The 19204-nt window shown below is 34.8% G+C and overlaps 1 protein-coding gene across 8 annotated transcripts in view; it reads right to left on the reverse strand.

Moving 5' to 3' along the window:
• LOC109545055 (phosphatase and actin regulator 4B) overlaps positions 1-19204 on the reverse strand; it is a gene marked incomplete at its 5' end in the record, with an annotated part of 158726 nt that overhangs the window by 70254 nt on the left and 69268 nt on the right. For all 8 annotated transcript variants that reach the window (XM_048666988.1, XM_048666987.1, XM_048666982.1 and 5 more), the window contains 1 exon segment: positions 546-707. In XM_048666988.1, coding sequence (XP_048522945.1) covers positions 546-707 — 162 coding nt within the window.

The following is a 19204-nucleotide window of genomic DNA, read 5'->3' on the forward strand; positions in this document are numbered from 1 at the left end:
ACTTCGCCCACTGCCTCATCGCCTTTGAAAATGTCCACCGCAGTTGTGGACGAAACGTCAGGAAGAAATTCCGATAGACTACGGCTTCAAAGCCCGGAAAACATTCCTAAATGTAATTTGACCGGCCGTGAAAGCCTTCATAGCTACGGTCATTCTTTACGACACGATCTGTTAAAGCCCGCGCACGAGCCCGCACGCACCGTACGAGCAGCCAAAAGTTAGATACCGCGCAGCCATGTTGCCAAACCGCCACAAAAGTAGAAAATCCCGAAAGAATAAAATTCAAAGTTTAAAACTAACCAGAAATAGCGGCATGCAGGAAATAGTAGCGCAGTGTCAGTGAATAAAAGCAATATCTCAAAAAACTAAAGTTTCGTAAAAATTATAAAACTATTCATGTATATGGAAAGGCACGGCGCCAAAGATACAAAATAAAAACAAGAGCAAAATTAACCCTGAAATGAGAAAGAAATATGCGAAAAGAAAGAAATATGCGTAGGAAAAATTCTCAAAAGATAAAGATATAATAGTAATTATTCACTTACTTCTAGACACAGCTTCTAGCTTATCTGATTTCCTCTTTCGTTTCCATTTCCAGGGTCTTAACAATTTTCCTAACGAAAACTTCCCTTTCCTTTCTGATGGTGGTGTTCTAACACCGCTCCCAAGACTGTTCGTCCGGAATGCGGAACCATTCTGCTTTTTTGCTGCAAAAGATAATAAAACCATAAGAATAAAAATAAATACAGTTGATTGCCGTTACATAGCATGTGCCTATAAAACTATCAATGTTAACTGTAAGTAATAATAATTGTCATAAAGACCCCTTTCTTGATATGCAGAAAAATGGTCTACTTCAATCGTATTCATTAAATCAATTCAAAATTACCTTAATTGTTTTTTTAATATGCTTTCCACTAAGAAAAGCCACACAAGAACATAATATGTATAAATAATCGCCGGGCCATATATTAAGACATTTTAACACAGGCTTCGGGTAACAAGATTTGTTATTAAAATTTACTTATTAACGAAAAACATCATTGCCGCTTCGAACAATCAACAAAAAAATGTAGAAGATTTTTTTTAAGGATCAAAAATTCTCATAATTTCAAGTAGAGATCGTAATTTTTATCGCATGCTTGAGGATTCCAATAGGCTGCCAATCAAACATGAGATCATTTCAACTTGAAATTCAATATTCAACTGTCTGTATTTTCTAGAAATTTTCGAAAAAAAATTCAATACAGGGTGATCAATCATCAAAATGATTCAAAATTGGCGTCATTCCTTTTAAGGGGTGATAGAGGCTCCCTTGGGAAGTATGAAAAAATATTGGAAATTTTTTTTTCGAAAATTTTTAGAAGATATTAACAGTTGAAGATCGAATTTCAACTTTGTTATTAAGCATTATTTTGAAATGGTTCCATGTTTAATTTGTAGCATATTGGAATACTTAAGGATTCAAAAAAAAAATTACGATCTTTGCTTCAAATTACAAAAATTTTTGATATCAAAAAAGTTCTCTTCTACAATTTCTTGATAAAAAGGCACAGTGGCAATGATGTTCTTTGTCATTAACAAATAGTTACAGGTGGATAGCCCTTGTCAATCATAACAATAATTTCTCAAACTGTGACTTACTTTGAATTTCCTTTCACGAATTTGCGGATATGCGATTAGTTCAGGGGAAATGCTACATTAACATGGCAGAAGGTGAAAGAACTCACGCCGACAAAGGGCGAGAGTGGTTGCAGGAAGATAGTGGACGACAAAAGATGTTCGGGTTACAGACACAGAGGAACAAGTAGTGGACATAATTGCAGAAGAGCCTTTCAAGGGCATACATAACATTGTACAACAACTGACAGGGTTCCAGGCTCAGAGGAACACGTATTGGACATAACCGAATCAAGGCCTTCAAGGGGCACTCAGAGCACAATAACTGACACTTTCCCCAGCACCAAATAAATACCGAGGAAGAGCTACATTCCTACCACGTTTGAACGATACACACTGCACAAGGAGATACAAATGGAGCAGGAGTTAATTAACTGAATACGAGAAGCTGCTTGATAAAAGTGGCTAATAAAGAGATTACACAGGCACTAGCTTGTTTGAAGTTAACCATTGAAATGTTTGGTGTTGGTATGGTTTATTTTTAAACACACAATATTTGAGTTATGAGAACAGGTTGACATTTCCTCAACAAATCTTGATGAATTTACCGTTTATCCTTGTCTATCTTATTGTCAGTCTGTATAACTCCATGGTTACCGGAGTTTTAAATAATTACGCAGCCACAGGTAATTGTGCAATGTTAATTAGGCAGATTACCTTGAAAAACATTGCTGCCGTATTTCTAATATAGTTTTTCGCAAATTTCTTAGTTTTTAATAACAAGTAATTTATTTTACTACCCTGTATATATCTCAACTGAGGCCCTATAACCCCTTAAAAGGAATGACGCAAATTTTGAATCACCCATTGTTGTTAGTCCAAGCTGATTTGATATTATTTTTTGAGATTTTACTTGTTCCATTATTCATATTCCCTACATTTGAAGCATTCTGTCTTCTTCTTCCAATATAGTTTAGATAATTACATTCAAATGTAAATTAATTTTAAAAAAGCTTTTTAATAATTGAGTTAGAAAAAAGTAATAGAAGCACCGATATTGCCTGAATGTTAATCCAATCATCCATCCAATCCATCCAACCAAAATATTGTGCATTTTCTCGAAAACATAGTTTTAGAAAGTGCGGAAACGGTGTGTTCGTCCTCATATGTCTCATCGTTGTAAGAGGCTATTGATTTTCCAGTATAGTACGTATGCTTATTTTATTTTACGCAGCTATAGTGGAAATGATAAAAATATTGCATTATTCGTAATACAAATGGCAGTAAGTAGTAATACAGTGTTTTATTACGTAGCGTGGGAATGTTCCTACTGTTGCAGCATCTCCAATCATATCGTGGATCATGTGCAAGAGTGGTTAAAACAGAATAGGATTGATTGCTAAACTGGTCTCTGGGAAGCATTAAAATGCGTAATATTTCTCAGTAACTTGCAGTAAAAAATACAGTTTGCCAAAAGAATAACGGTGCCAGTTTGCTGAAAAAAAAATGATCATAAACAGAAGAGAAAATATTCTGAATGGATTAGTGAATATTCTAAAAAGTTGTTATCATAACTTGTAACATTTTTGTCGCGACTATTTATCTATTATTAAATGCTCATATTGCTTTAAATTATAGCCAGAATAAAGTTTTTTGCCGATTATCAAAGAGTTTAATCTATCAATTACTTGAATAACTCTCGAATTACTTCATATAGATATTAATAAGTTAAATTTAACTGGATTCAAGGGTCGTAATGTTACGTTTACGCACTTTCGAGTTTTAAAATTTAAAGTTTCAATTTGAAACAGTGAATACGGTCAGCGGGGTCGTAGTCAGCCCTAAAACTGGAAGAGAGATCCTGGCGTCAGAATAATTGGATACGGGGGTTGCCTTGACGACTAAACGCGCTACCGACCACGTTTTGAAACCCTCGGCAAAGCGTTAACACTGTTAACAGGAGCCAAAATATCAGGAGAAATTCGCGGTTTAAACAGTTGCTTGATATTTGCGATTCTATCTATGAACGCGAGAACTTAATGTTAAAGATGTCAAATAGATCTTAGCGCAAGCTTGATCGATCGTTTGAAATGCTTAGTCAGAGATCTTAAATAGTATTTTAAAGTAGTTTGCCAAACGAGAACACAATAGTAATGCAACAAAAAAAGGCTGGCGATTTTTCAAGCGGCTATATTGAATATTATACATTGTGTCCAAGGTAAGGCGGGTCAGCATGAAGATATCGAGAACTGTAATTTTTATTAAGTTGGTTAAATAAATGGGAAAGAAGATGGACAATTTGGAAGCGAAATTAGCGAAAAAACCCGAAACTTCCAAACTTCGATTATATTCTTTTTTGGCATTAATAATAACAAACCTGGAGCAAAACCGACTGCACGTTCTTAAGACAACTTTAAGTCAGTGAGAGATAACATTATCAGTTCATCATCAACTTTCTTTCTTCAAATACAGGTTTCTACAAAAAATGTAGAAATTGATAGAAGAAAATTGATTTTAATTTACTAGGGACATTGAAAGGTTCTGAGTGAAAAGTTCCTCTCTTGCGGAGCGACTGCATGTATCCAGAAAGGAGACAACCAGACAAACGAACATTCAGCAAGTCTGTAACTAATCTCAAACAGAGAAACAGGTGAAGACAAATTAAGCAAAGTATTATGTGCTGAGGACCCCGGAATTTCAACTCGATGGAACTGGAACTTAAAATTCAACAATTCGCATATTCAGAAATGAACAGCACATAGCATTTTTTTAAAATAAAGAATTCATCTTTTTGTTCTATATTATTTCTATATTTATATTCTAATATTCATCTTGCCAAGAGTTTACACCAAGGGATCCAGACAGATGTCGAATTGCTATTCTAGAAAATGTTATGCGGGCGAACATTCTCCTCTCTAAATAATATGGTCTGATGAAATTTTTGTTTCCAGTAATGGTGTATTCAACAGAAGAAATGCACATTTTTGGTGCATTTATACAAAGAGTAAATACACTAGGAATGGTCGGTATTTAACGTAACCGCTAAAATAACAGTGTTCCTAACGTGTAACCTGAAACCGTAGTTACAGCTAGCCGATTTAACCGTCTCATAAAACCGAATTTTTGATTTTAGAATATTTTATTTTTAGTTTACCAAAGTTAATAATTATGTTTTTAATAAAGGAAATCATTATATATCATCACTATTTCTACTGTCATCCTCATTCTGCATTTTCAATAAAAAATTTGAAAAGTATCATGTTTATTTTGGGACCTTTATTATTAAATGGAAATTACGAAGGTGAAACTGGAACGTTGTAACCCGTTACAGAAAATTTTTATTACACCGTTTATTACACCTCTAGAATACACCAACATATATTCGGATTTAATATCTGGGCTGGAACTTTGGGAACAAGACCAATAGGCGCTTTCTTTTACAATCAGAATTAGAGAATAGAACGAGACTAATTAAAATTCTAATCTATTATATCGGATCTAATTAAAAAGCTCGGGATAATCTGCAGCAGGACGGGGCACGTGCTCACAATTCAAGAAGAGTTAGAGAACATCTGTCGGTTCAATTTCAACATTGGCAGTTGCATTGGCCAGCACAGTCACCCGACATTACTCCACTTGATTTCTTTTTGTGAGAGTGTATGTTTGGCAACTGAAGAAAAACTTCGTAAATTGTTTATTGTAGCTTTTGAAAGCGTAACGCCAGAAAGCGGGAGACCTGTTATAGAGTCGACAGAGTTGCTATTTTTCATATGAATTTTAATAAATATCTAAGAGTTTTTTTTAAGTGAATTTCAATACATATCCTACACTGTGAGTGAATATTTTTTAAAAACCGATCAAAATATAACTAGAGGTCAATATGTTATACATCGTTGAAATCAGAATGAAAACGGGCTTTCAGAATTTGCTAGAACAAATAAACAAGGCCTTATTTAAAAAAAAATAAGTTGATGACGGATTCTTGAAAGCGAAAAGTCGAAGCAAAAAAACTGATAAGTTGGTATTAACGCTGAAAGTTGCCATCAGAAAGTGTATTAACGCCAGAAACAATTCAGTTTTTTCAAATAAGTCAGAAACGAACATTTGTATCAAAGATCTGAATGCGAAATTTTATTAGTCTTTGACTTTCCAACTTTTTTCCCATTTAACCAACTTTCCGACATCCCCACCTTCTTATTTAATTCTTCTCGATTTATTGGTATAGATAGTTGGGCTATTGTGTAATCAGATGTCCATATTGTTTGCTTTTTAGATTCACAATTATAAACCAAAAAAGAGGTATTTTATTTATCAGTGAAAGCAGTCATCAAAGCAAAATGATCAAAACCAGCTCAACCGTTTCACATCTTTTTATATTTCAATTTCATGCGAATGCACAAAATGAATGTAATGCATTCTTTACGAAATAACCATTGCAGCGATATGGTTGTATTTGATTTTATATAAAAAGATTGTTACTTTTGTTGACAAGTTTTGGCCACTTTCAATCAAAAGATAGTTTAAAAAATACAAAAAATGTAATTTTTGCCTAAATTTGCAGAAGATTTCTATTTGGGAAAAGAATATTTGCTATTCTAAAACCTGCACTTTATAATGCCAATGTATTCACAGCGGCGTGGAAACTAGTTGTCGCCATCTATTGAAATCATTTGTTTATTAGATTTCCCATACTGTAATTCAACAATGTGGAACTCCCTTTAACTTGTGCTTCTAGTAAGTTTGCTTGGACACTCGGACGAGAGCACTATGGCGATAACTACTAGTTTCCACGCCGATGTGAATACAGTTACATTAAAAAGTGCAGATTTCGGAATCGCGAATTTCAAGCTAAACCCAGCGCTTCGAAATCTGTACTTGCCTATTTCGAATATCCCTACTGTTCAACACCAGGACAAGTTTTTGGCTGCGTCACGAGCAAGCACTTCCAGGGACGGTTTCAGACCTATAAGCCCCTGAGGGCTGGGTTTAGCTTGCAATAAAATTAACACATTCAAAAGCCTGAACTTATTAAATAAATATGACCACATTTATAGCATACATCCGTAAACAGATCAAATTACTGGTGCAACTCTCGGAAAAAATCTACTGTTCATGAGATCCGCCTGGATATGATAATATTATTTTAAACGCTGGTGGCAAATTAATTGAAATGTACAACTGAAAAGGATACAAAAGAAATATGTTTTAATATTTGAATTTCGTCACTTCGTATAGGATTTTTCTCAGCCCGGATTTGTTAGATCGTGAGAAAGTATAAACGGATTTATATGGCACATCTTTAATTTGCAAGAACATAGAAAATCTAAACTCCCTTGCTGTTGCCGCTATCCAATATGAGGCTGGAATAGCTTTTATACCTAATTCTTCGGGATTTTTGGAGGTTTTAGAACTTTTGAAGTATCTTGATACCTAACGACGTTACAGGCAAAATAATCGAGGTATGCGCAAATGGAACTGTTGCCAACATTTAGGGTTCATTATCGCGCAAACAGTTGCCAATGTCGATTTTTATCAAGACAGGCGAACTCTAGCGAATACACGTGGCAATCCAGGACATTTTTTCTTTTTTTAATATTTCCAACAGTTGCGGAGTTATCGGCAAATAAGTGTGCAAACAATGTGGTTCGCAGTTTAAGTCTCTCTAACTCCAAATTCCATTTTCTCCGAAACTATATATGAACGATGTAATGAAAAAGTGGCATTTTGGTCTAAATTCGACCCTTAAGTGCAAAATTTGCATATTTGCAATTAAAAAAAAAAGATTCAATTGCAAATTTTTGTAATTTAATTTATCAAACATTGAGTTTCTCCAAAAATATATTTTCGGTTAAAAATAATATTAGTGTGGCGCCAAATTTAGCATAGCAAATGAGCGTGTTTCCAGGCACAACCAGCGCTTCAGATCTTTGAAAATTTAAACTCCCCTGGAGCTGAACCGGCGACCAAAATTTTGGCCTTCAAACAGCTTTTTGCGCCAAGTCTATGGGCTTTAACGAGTTTTTGAATTTCTGAAAAATGTTGATAACTGACCGAGTTACAACAACAGTTACTGTTGCAAATACAAATTTTTAGTGAGTACCTACACTTTGCAAACAATCCGATGTTCTAGAACTAGAAGAAGAAAATCCTACGTTTTCAACAAATTTCAAATTTTTCAAATCGGTATAACAGTTATGCAGAAAATGTCTACATATATAACGCTATTTTCTGAAAAAAAAAATGCGACCGAAAATCCACAAAGAAAACATTGATAACATTTGCCTTGGAAAATCGTCTTGTCGACCTTCACACTCTTATGATTTTCACGTTTCTGAACTGATTTCAAGTTTGCAAAATACGATTTTTAAAGAAAATCACTCGCTCTAGAACAAATTTTCAACATTGTAGAAATAAACAAAGAAAATTAGTATAAATAAATCTGCCTGAAAAACTAAAATTGTTTAGATTCTTGACTTCTTCAATGAAGTTGTTGGCGCAGTGCTGGTGGAAAGGCGTGCTGCGCCAGCTCAACGCACCTGCGCAGTAACTCACCGGCATAGTATGTATAGTATGCCGGCGAGTTGCTGCGTTGTGTATAGTACACCTTTTTTTCTGGGTGTTAAAAAAATAAAATATTGGGAAACTGGAAAAACTGAGAGCATCAACTTAAAGGCGCCACTCAACACTGTGTTACTCATACCAACTCTGATATGGAGTATAGAGTGATTCATGATTGATAAAATATTACGCTTTTCCAGAGTACGCGATGCACTATCTCTCTAAAAAATTTACAACTAAATAATATAAAACTAGTGGGTTTTCGGGTTTTTAGGTCGTCGTAAAATAAAATTTCTTCCTGACGTTTCGCAAGCACGAGTGTCTTGCATCTTCAGAGGTGGTTTGCTTAAACGCTTACATTGTTCTGAACTGTTATTAAGTAATAATAGGCTAAAAATGACAATAAACAAGAAATGTAGTGCATCTGCACGAAAACCTTTTGAAATAAATAGCATTTCAACGAAAAATATGAAATTTTAACAAACCTTCAAACGCATTTTGAAGGTTTGTTGGTTGAAGGTCATTAATCGCAGAATTAAAGATTGATCTACATTCCGTTATTTTGATTAGTTATTTTAACCTAAAATAATCTTTTTACATTATGTCGTATGTGATGGTTGACATTTAGGATCGCCAAGTAATTGAAACACGAGCCAATCGAGTACAAACGCCGTGAGAATTATAAATTTGAAAATGGGTCAATGTTTTGGGAATATTCACTCCCACGGTTTGAAAATGTAAAATTAGACCGAAGGGGCGTCCAATGCGTCTTTCAGCATTCAAATTTCTGGATATACTTAGAATCTTAGCAGTCAGAGCAGTAATGTACGACCCAAAAAGAAAATAGGAACGGTACGGGGTGAGAAAACGCAAAACGCAAAAAACAAATCAAGAGACGAGTATAACGTTTCTGCTACGAGTTTAATCTTGGTGATGTTTCTGCGAATGGAAACGATCTGCTCCTTGAAATCGTTCAGATCTGTGATGCTAAGTCTTGTCTTGCCTGAGAAGAATGAGACCTACCAGTACTGCAGGACCGGACAATGTCCCACAGTTTTTGTTAAGGGATTCTGCAATTTTATTTTCAGCCCCTTTGACCAAAATATTTAATGCAGGTCTCCACTCGGATGCGTGGCATAAACCATTCGGCTAAGATTTTGCCCGTATTTAAGAAGGGCGCAAATAATTTATTACATTATAGACCGGTGTCAGTAATTTGTAATTTCTCTAAATGCTTTGAGATTATTATAAATGATATTGCATCCTTTCCATTCACGAACAGATTGTCCGTAAGTCAACATGGTTTTCTTAAGCGCAGATCCACAGTTACCAACTTATTTTCCATAACTCAATTCCTTTCGAACGCATTTAATGATAGGTCTCAAGTTGATGTAATATACGAGTATACAGGTTTTTTCAAGGCGTTTGATGTGTTGGATCATGGTGCTTTCATACCATGTCTTCTCAATATTGGCTTCTCCTATCACACTGCAATGTTCATTCGCTCCTACCCATCACGCAGATCCCTGAGAGTGGAGTGTTGTGGTCAGACATCGCTGCTCTTTGTGGCAACATGGCAGTGTTTTGGGTCATTTGTCATTCAACTTGTTTATAGATGACATTGTTGCTGTTGTTGATGTTCATGCCGTCTTATATGTGGACGGCATGAAACTCTTCTGTAGGGTAACCTCTCTTGATGACTGCTTTCGTCTTTAGCGGTTTCTTGATGATGTAACTGCATGGTATGTAGGATGCGACTTCCCCGTAATAGATCCAAATGAAGCGACATGTCTTACTCCTTGAGTCGTAATATGATCGAACCTATATATAAGATTGGTGTCTCTCCGTTATCTAGAGTCAGATCAGATTTAATCAGAAATTGAGTTTTGCTTCCGATATTTATGTGGGATTTACCCACCTATTGGATATTCTCATTCTGAACTTTTTTGGAATCATTTGTTCGCATCTCTACAGGATCGACGTACACTGGCTGAAGATCGTTTCTTGCGAGGTTTGATTGGTGGCTCCATCAGTTGTCCGTCCATACTTAGTGAACTTACGTTCCTTGTTCAATTGATGACTTCAAGACGCTAAGAATTCATTCGCATTCCCTTCTAAGAATTATTCGATATTGTATTGAGTTGGGGGACACTCATTTTTCTCCTGTGCGCGTATAGCGCTCTGTGGGAGACTGGACTCTGACAAGCAATATGTGTATGTTTTTAAATATAATGATGTGTTCAAATATTCAATCTAATAAATGTGGTGTTGTTATATGGTCTCACTCTGAAAGTGGCTTACAGCTGTCGAGGAGACCCTTAAATAAATAAATAAACAAATAAATTTATGGAAAGGTTTTGACAACAGAAGAAGTCCTGAATAGGGTAAAGTTAGCTTAAGAAAAAACGTTTATGAAAACCTAACCGAAGACGAAGCCGGTATCACAGAAAAGAAAATTAAGGAATGAAAGGTTGCCATAAGAGGAAACTACTAGATATAGAGAAAAAAAATAGAAGATAAGTCTTTCAGACGATGAACAAAATTACCATTCGTTATCACAGGTTTAAGTGAAGGAGACTGTTCCTTCGAGGAAGATCCAATTCCGATAACTAAGACACCTATTTCAGATCTAACCTGTATTGTATCTAAACTAAAAATCTACATATAGATAATACAAAGAAAAACTTTGCGGTTCAGGCAAATGATCAAAGTTTGGTTGTAAAAAACCCGATACTGGGGTATTACATTTCCCGCAATCAAGATGAAAGGAGAAATACTTTATTATAACTTTGAAGTATATACTATTCGAATATCCAATAAAATGTTGTGGTTACCATTTGAAATTCTCAAGTTGGCCCCTGCCTAAACTACAATGTCGAAGTAGGCGTTGTTTTTCTGACAAGAATAAACTTCCCCCTCCCAGATATGAACTTCTTATTGGAAATTTTTTTCCCTCGGATCACTTGTTTCCGAAATTTTTAAACGTTTTAATCTAAAAATAAACACCCTGTATATATATATTGCCTATATTTGTATAAGCTGGTTTTTTTGTATTATGTTTAAACATTTTTTAAAAGCAAAAAGCTAAAGTAGCCTGAAATGACACAAAAACTATAGAAAGACAACATTTAGTGCTATTATAAATGTCAAAAGAAATAAATAAATAAAAACAAAATCATTAAAATCAATGATTTTGTATATGACCTCCGTTTAACGCTAAATATGCTCTATAATCTACTTGAATTTTATCGATAACGTTTTTAATATATTGGTTATGATCAATATTAATATCGTTAAGTGCATCCACTATTTCAAGGCGTCTAACTAGAGTCTCCTACACAATATTCTTTAAATAACCTCAGAGCAAAGAATGAAGAAGATCCGTTGGATCGGGGCTATTTAGAGGCCATTGTACCCGCTGGTCCAATCCAGATATCAACATTTTCATTTAAAAAGTGCTACTGGGCGAACGTTATGGGGTGGAGGAAGCGCCTTGTCAAACTTCAAGGCTACTTTGATTTATTGCTGTTTATAATTTTTTAAACGCAATATAAGAAAAACTGCTAATACACATATAGGCAAAATACATATTTTTGAAATTATAAAAAAATCCTATGGTAATGGCTAAACATGGAATACATAGGGTATTTCATTGAAAAAAAAAAAGACTCCATTGATTTCCGTGTTTTATATATTTTTTTTAAATTCAGATTTAAAAAATTTCAGTAAAATTAAACAACTTATGAGGAAACACCCTGTACATGATACAAATTTAAGTACAATATAGAATTATTATCAGGTCCTTTGCACACATTATAAACATAATAACTCACAATGTATGTATTATAGTTATTTACTATTATTTGCTACACAGGATGGATAAATGGTATAAACTTCAGAACAGGAACTATGTTGGGCTAAAATGTGTTATTTTAGGCATAAAATGGAGTTTGTGTTAAATAATCACTTGCGACTGGACTGGCCGATTCCCTAGGTTTGAAGATGGTTTACATTTGAAGTAATAACGAATTTAGAACGAGAGAAGTACGGAAACAACGATGTAACATTTCTGAATTGATATTAGCAATTGAAGATCTTTCAACTTTATTGTTAAGCAACATTTTAAACTAGCTTCAACTTTTTTAATGCAGCCAAATTTTCTATTTGGAAAAATTTCGTTGCCATAATTTTTTTAAAACACAGCAGCATGTGACCATGCATCCAGGTGGATAGTTGGCAAACGCACATTACACGTGTGGTTAGTTTTGAAATAGTGACATTTAAAACTGAAAATATACAAAATGTCGAACATGCATCTTACCTTTGTTGGAAATACTCCACATTGGTCAAATTTTTGATGTAATAGAAATTGCTATCAGATGTGCACAATAATACAGAAAATGCAGAAGTTTGGTATAACGTAAATTGGAGTGACTTGCGAAGTGAATGGAGAAACGTTTATTATTAAAACGAATAAATGCATGAAACAAATTCCTGTTTAAAAAAGTTTTGTTGACTGATTGATCAGTCCTAAAGTCTTAAAAGAAAGAAACAGGTTTTTGGCTGTTTCAAAAGCAAGAGCCCCACAACCGGTTTCGGCCCTATTAGCTTTCGCCCGTTTATCTTGCCTGTGACACGTGGTACCCAGTTGATGAGGGCTAATATGCACGAAACCGGATTTGTGGGTTTCGGGCAACCTCTTTATTTCTGAATGTTATGGGTAGTTGTCATATAAGTACTATCGATAGATAACTCTTGTAATGGGTGTGCGCTCTGAAACACGCAGTTTGAATGATTTTATCGCAAAAAGTTAGTGTGGATCAGGCGATGCTCCGTTAATCGGTAGATATGTTCATACGAAGAGTTACTTATGCCAGTTTCTCAACATTTGCCGTTATTGGTTCCATAACTATGTAGTGGATAAAGTTATAAGACCGATAATATTTTATGGGTTTCCGAACGGTGACAGAAGAAAAATTATAAACATCAAAACATGACAATTTCAAAAATGACATTGACATCAAATTTTTAGTATGAAGTTGACGCCGTTTATTTTTGGCTATTTTTATGTATTATAACTTATGATTCGTGTTACGTTCTTTATTCGAATAAAAAATATTGTTCGATACGAAGGCGAAATATCTGTTTTTCGCCCTTGTATCGAAAACTACTATTTAAGTATACATGTTCGATTAGTTTTTCATGATCGAAATTCACTATCACATGACTTTTAACTTTATTGATCAAAATTATGTTTTGCACATAATACAGGATGATTCAAAATTGGTGTCATTCCTCTGGGAGTTTTGTCTGGTGGTGTTATAGGAGTATAGAAAACTAGTAAAATATATTAATTGTTATTAAAAACTGAGAAATTTGGAAAAAACTATATCAGAAATACGGCAGCAATGTTCTCCAAGGTAATCTGCCTAATTAACACTGCGCAACTACCTGTTGCTTCGTAATTATTTAAAATTCCGGTAACCATGGATAAATAGAGAGTGACAATAAGATAGACAAGGATAAACGGTAAATTCAACAGGAATCGTTGAATGACGGAACCTATTTCGAAATATCAACCTGTTCTCAAAACCTCGAATTCGCGGGGCTTCGTGTTTACATAAATAATCCATACAACGCCAAACATTTGAATGGTTAACTCCAAACAAGCTAGTGCCTGCGTAATCTCCTTATTATCCACTTTTATCAAGCAGCTTCTCGTATTCAGTTAATTAACTCGTGCTCCATTTGTATCTCCTTGTGCTGCATGTATCGTACAAACGTGGTAGGAATGTAGCCGGTATTTGTTTGGTGCCTGGGAAAGTGTCAGTTATTGTGCTCTGAGTGCCCCTGGAAGGCCCGGATCATGAACAAAAAAGTTATCGTTGCAAGATCAAGAAGTAGATTTTTTGAGAGTACCGTGTAAATAGACGAGATGGCCGAAAAATCCAAAAACTGTTTCGAGCTCTTTGGTTTATCTTTAAACTTTTGGTGTTGTCAGTTTACCTTTAAACTAGGAGCATGCCGAACTTTCCACTATTTTGCATTTTTTCATTCGCCACCCTGTGGAAAATTTATCTTAGGTGCTTAGTTGTTTTTACTACCACATGTCCTAACAGAACGCAAAAGGTTGTAGATAACGCTTCAAACCTAAGCCAGACCGTTTGAAGTTTAGCTAGAAAGTTAGACAAATATGGCTGTGTAACGTTCATTTTGTTGAGCAGTTTATTTGAACTTTGCTGTTTTACGCATAAAGCAGCAGATATCTACGGAATGTTAATGAGAAAAACGGGTGCAGATACCGCATTTATCTGCACCTGTTAATGACGTTGCCAAATATCTGACTGTTAATGGATTTTTTTTCGAAAATGAAAGTAATAAAGTATAGAACCTTGTTGATGTGTTCGATGCTGATCAATCGTAATGACTTTTTCTGTAACCTTCCTCGACAACTATGTTTTAATAATCAGGTTTTATCACAAATACCTTGCCGGAATAGAGATAGAAGCAAAATGTCCACATTTTGGACCGCACTAACCAAACTATTATATATACCCAACAAGATATATGCTTTATCGAAAAATTTCGAAGCTCGCAAGTTTAAAACGTCGTATACGGTTTTTAAATACCCAATTAGTCGTCAAGTGTTTCACTAATTATAAATCAAATTTAACACAAAGTTTTAACCCTCAAAAATTTTGAAAAATTTTGACTTTGGCTGACTGACTGCGCGCTATCTAATGCAGTGTAGAAAAGTTACAAATTACAAACTTATTCTTTTGAAAGTACATAAAAAAAAAATAAATAAATTTTAATAAATGAATATTGAATATACAGGGGCCCCGAACATTTTGATTAAATTCATACTTCCATCTCTGACTTGAGTTCGATTCAAAATAAGAAACTTAGTTCTTTCCAGCGTTTGTATTGCGTCTTTGCTTAGATATTAATAAAGCTGTAAAATACATCTAATATCAGAACGTTCACAATGTAAAAACATTTTTTATAGAATCGGTTTTACTGAACAAGACCCTTTTACATGTGATGGTTTAATTTCGTTTCTAATATTAGTACTTAAAACTAATACTAGATGCAAAATTTCTCTTACTTTTTTTTATTTTTTCATCCGCCACTTTTGAATGACCTACATAAAAAATTATTTAATTTCATTTGCTTATCGTATGCAATTCATGCGACGTAAAGCAAATTAATTGCAGGAAATTATTTCGAGATGTCTTGTGTAATAACAAAATATGCAGAAACCCGAGCGTTGAACTCTATGCGGATAATAACACACGCTTTATTACATAAATAACATTCGCAGATAAAATAAATATACTACATTTTACAGATCTCAACGGAGTAACATTCTAGCGGAAATACCATAGGTAATTGTCTAAACTAATAGCGCGCTTTATTCGTTATTTTGATTAATTAAAAATAATTTAATCCAGCTTAACGAAAGTCTGTAAAAGCAACTGATTTATCAGAAACATTTGAGTATAAGAAGCCCATGTATTTTTAACACTTTCTAAGTATTCAAATGTCATGATTCAACTGGAATACACATTTCGAAACCTTGCAAAATGTTCTCACTTCGTCTAAACCGGTTGATAGAGGTAAATTCCGCCTTGACGGTATGGGATTGTTTTATGTTTAACAGTTCCTATAATGGTATGTCATTTAAATCTCCATCCCTATTTGAATCATACAGTTTTTGGTGGTTCGTTCTCAAATTGGTCATCATTTATTGCACTGCAATCTTGAAGAACTGTCTCTAAATGGTTCACTTGGCTCTGGATATCATTCGTGGTACAAATTATGAATTATTTGCGACTTTTCCAGTGTGTTGTAAGTGCTTTCTGTAGGTTTAAAAAACGTCAAATCTGCATATATCGTAGAACAGTTGAGCAAAACAACATACTATAAGTATTTTTGGAAACATAATTTAAACCTTAACTCAATTTGGATGAAATATACATACTTAAATAATTTTAATTTCAGTTAAGAAAAGTACTGGCTGTCCACAAATAAAAAAGTTATGGGGCCTTTTCAAGAGTGCAGTTTTCTTTAGAAAGTTGAATTGTTGATGAGACATTGACAAACGGTTTTCGGCATTAGTTTAATCAATAAAATTGAAGCTCAGTCACCAACATTAGCTTTCGTGACACTATCCGCCATAGTAAACTTTTTTTATTGCATTTTAAAATCTCTAATTTGGATCACGCTGTACATATAGTGACTATTCAAAAATATGTTTTACTTTTAAAGCTCGTTCACGCGGTGACATTAATTTGGTGACATCTAATGTCATTGTCTGAACAGTGTCAAGACGTTAGTGTCACGTATCAAAATCGTTTGATATTCGCAACTTCGAAAGTCCAAACGACCACTAGTTGCTAAATTATAACTACATGTTAACCACTAAAATTTGAAACTTAGTTTGATTAGATTTCATATTGAAAAGTGTGTAAGTATTGTTTTATGATATAGACCTAAAAACGAAGGTTAAAATATGGGATGTCAGGAAGGTATTACCACTCTATTCGTGTCATTAAGTTATTTGTTATTTTAAAGCAAAAGTTATAATTTCATTAAAAATTTATTTAACAAAATGTTTGATTAATATTATTTTAAGGCACCATTTGTCTTTCAACACATTTGTCTTTCAACACTGTGTTGAGTTGTGCTTTTGAGTTGATGCCGTTCTGTGACTTAGTGAGTTATAACTCATCGCTCCTCACTGCGCCGCACTTCGAATTGCACTTGTGGCTTAATAATTTTAGAAATGAGAACTTTTTAAATAATTTAAATCCTTTAGTTGTTGACTATCGTTAAGTTGGAACGTAAAATTTGCTTTTGGAAATTGCAATGCGAACAGGCACTTTCTACAAAAATGTCCAAAATAAACAATCTGAAATCGAACTGCCAAGCAAGAGCAGAGCAAGGAATCATCGAAAGGGCAAATATTCAAATGATGAAATGATCATATTTATTCTGTACTTCGGTGTATTTTTTTCGAAAAAGTCTATGATTATTCAGTTTGCTACCGACAGTGGACGAAATCGACCGATAATTATTTGTGTCGTTTGAATAACGGTCTTAGATGGGAAATATAGAATCATTGTAGTCCTTATCGCAAGTGACGCAAGTGCGGTAGTTTGTGAAAGCGTAGTACACTTTTTGAGGATTTATGGGTATAAAATGGAGGGTGGGGCGCCAGCTTGCAGAAAGCTCGTAAAAATGATTTCTAATTTATAAATCTTTTAGCTTGAACTGAGTTAAGTTTTTTAATCCTAATTTAAATTTTTACATCCAGCTCACCTGAAGCTTGTCTCCAACGAAGCGTTTCAGATATGCAAATATGGGTCCCAGCTTCATGTTTTTTGTTAAAAAAGTCAAGAGTTTTAGTTTTGACTGTTTTACTATAATTGTGAAATCGACTGAAACATGACGCCGCCTTTTTTGGCGTTGCTCAAGAACCATTCGAGCCACAAAGTTCGTTTTTATATGATTGGATAGAGAATTGGTAATTCGATTCGTTATAACAAACCTGCGTGAGGAAATTCCTGTGGATTTGTCCCAAAAAGTCACACGAAATTTCAATATCAGACATTTCGATGCAAGTGTACGCCAAAATTCCCTCCTACGCTCAAAAATTTTCTAAACTATGTGAAGTTAAAAATTTAAACAGCTCTGAACTTTTTTGAATATTTTTCGTTATACCTCATCGCGTCTCACTGTGCAGTAATTTTAATTACGCTTAGCATTTAACCCAGAGACGGATTAAAGCTTTACGAGGCCCGGGGGTGGAATTTCAACACCTACCAAAAAAGCTCACGACATTTTTAGGAGCAAAATTTTACCAAATGGGTGATTGCAACGCAGCAGCACCATTGAGTTACTGTGTTAATAACTATCAGCATTTCGGCAACTCCTGAAAATTCACTGAGTTACCTATGCCTACAACACATCAAAAATTGATTTTGAATTTTTCAATTATAAATTTATGTAGTTTTTAACCCAGGGTCAATGGGAAAGTTTAACTATGAAATCACTGATGTGCGTGATGCTTCAAATGCATTTTCATTAGGGAGTAGGACACATTTTAGGTTACGCTTTAAGCTATCGATGAACAATCAGCATTCAGTTGCGTTAAAGGCTGAAATTTCAAAACCATTCCATGCATGGCTCCACTAAATTACGAATGTTTAATATTATAAATCTATCATGACTTCGAAGGTATTGCAAAAACGCACTGTTTTTTTTTTTAACCAAAGCAGGAAGGCAGAAGCTTTTTTGGATAGTCCCTAAAACCCTCACTGAAAAATCAAGAAGAAATTTTCGAACCATCTGAGTGAGAAAGAGAATTGAAACACCTAGAAAGGGCCTTTGGGTGGAATGGATACAGCAAGAACGAGTTTAATAGAGCAATTCGACCAAGAAACAGTGGAGGTCGTCCTGAGAAAACAGATACGCATGATGAGCGTAAGGGTTGGGCTTGCCTTCCATACATACATGGAGTCACGGACCAGATCGGCAGGATACTGAAGAAACACAAAGTCAAAACAGTTTTTAAACCAACTCTAACAATCCAACGGACTTTGAGATCGGCCAAGGACAAACAGGATCCTTTAACAGCACCAGGAGTCTACAGAGTTCCGTGCAGCTGTGGAAGAGCATACATCGGCACCACAAAACGTAGTGTAAACACTAGGATCACTGAGCATAAAATAAGTTGCAGATTAGGACAAACAGAAAAATCAGCAGTAGTGGAGCCGCACTTCTAGACGGCCACCAAATACAACCATTTGCACCAATCTCAACGGCATTACCCGAGACTAACCAGAGACACCATTGATATCTTTAAGCATGACAACAATTTTAAAAGGAAAGAAGAGGTAACGGCCCTTAATCCAGATTGGAAACGTGTGCGCCAAAACATTTGAAGCCCCGCCCACTTCCCACGCATGAGCTCACGCGGCCGGGCCGCATAAATACGACAGGGGATCCAGTAGTTGAACCA

The sequence above is a fragment of the Dendroctonus ponderosae genome, unplaced genomic scaffold, assembly GCF_020466585.1.
Source record: "Dendroctonus ponderosae isolate FM_Combo_2020 unplaced genomic scaffold, Dpon_F_20191213v2 Dpon_F_20191213_5, whole genome shotgun sequence".
Lineage (NCBI taxonomy): Eukaryota > Metazoa > Arthropoda > Insecta > Coleoptera > Curculionidae > Dendroctonus > Dendroctonus ponderosae.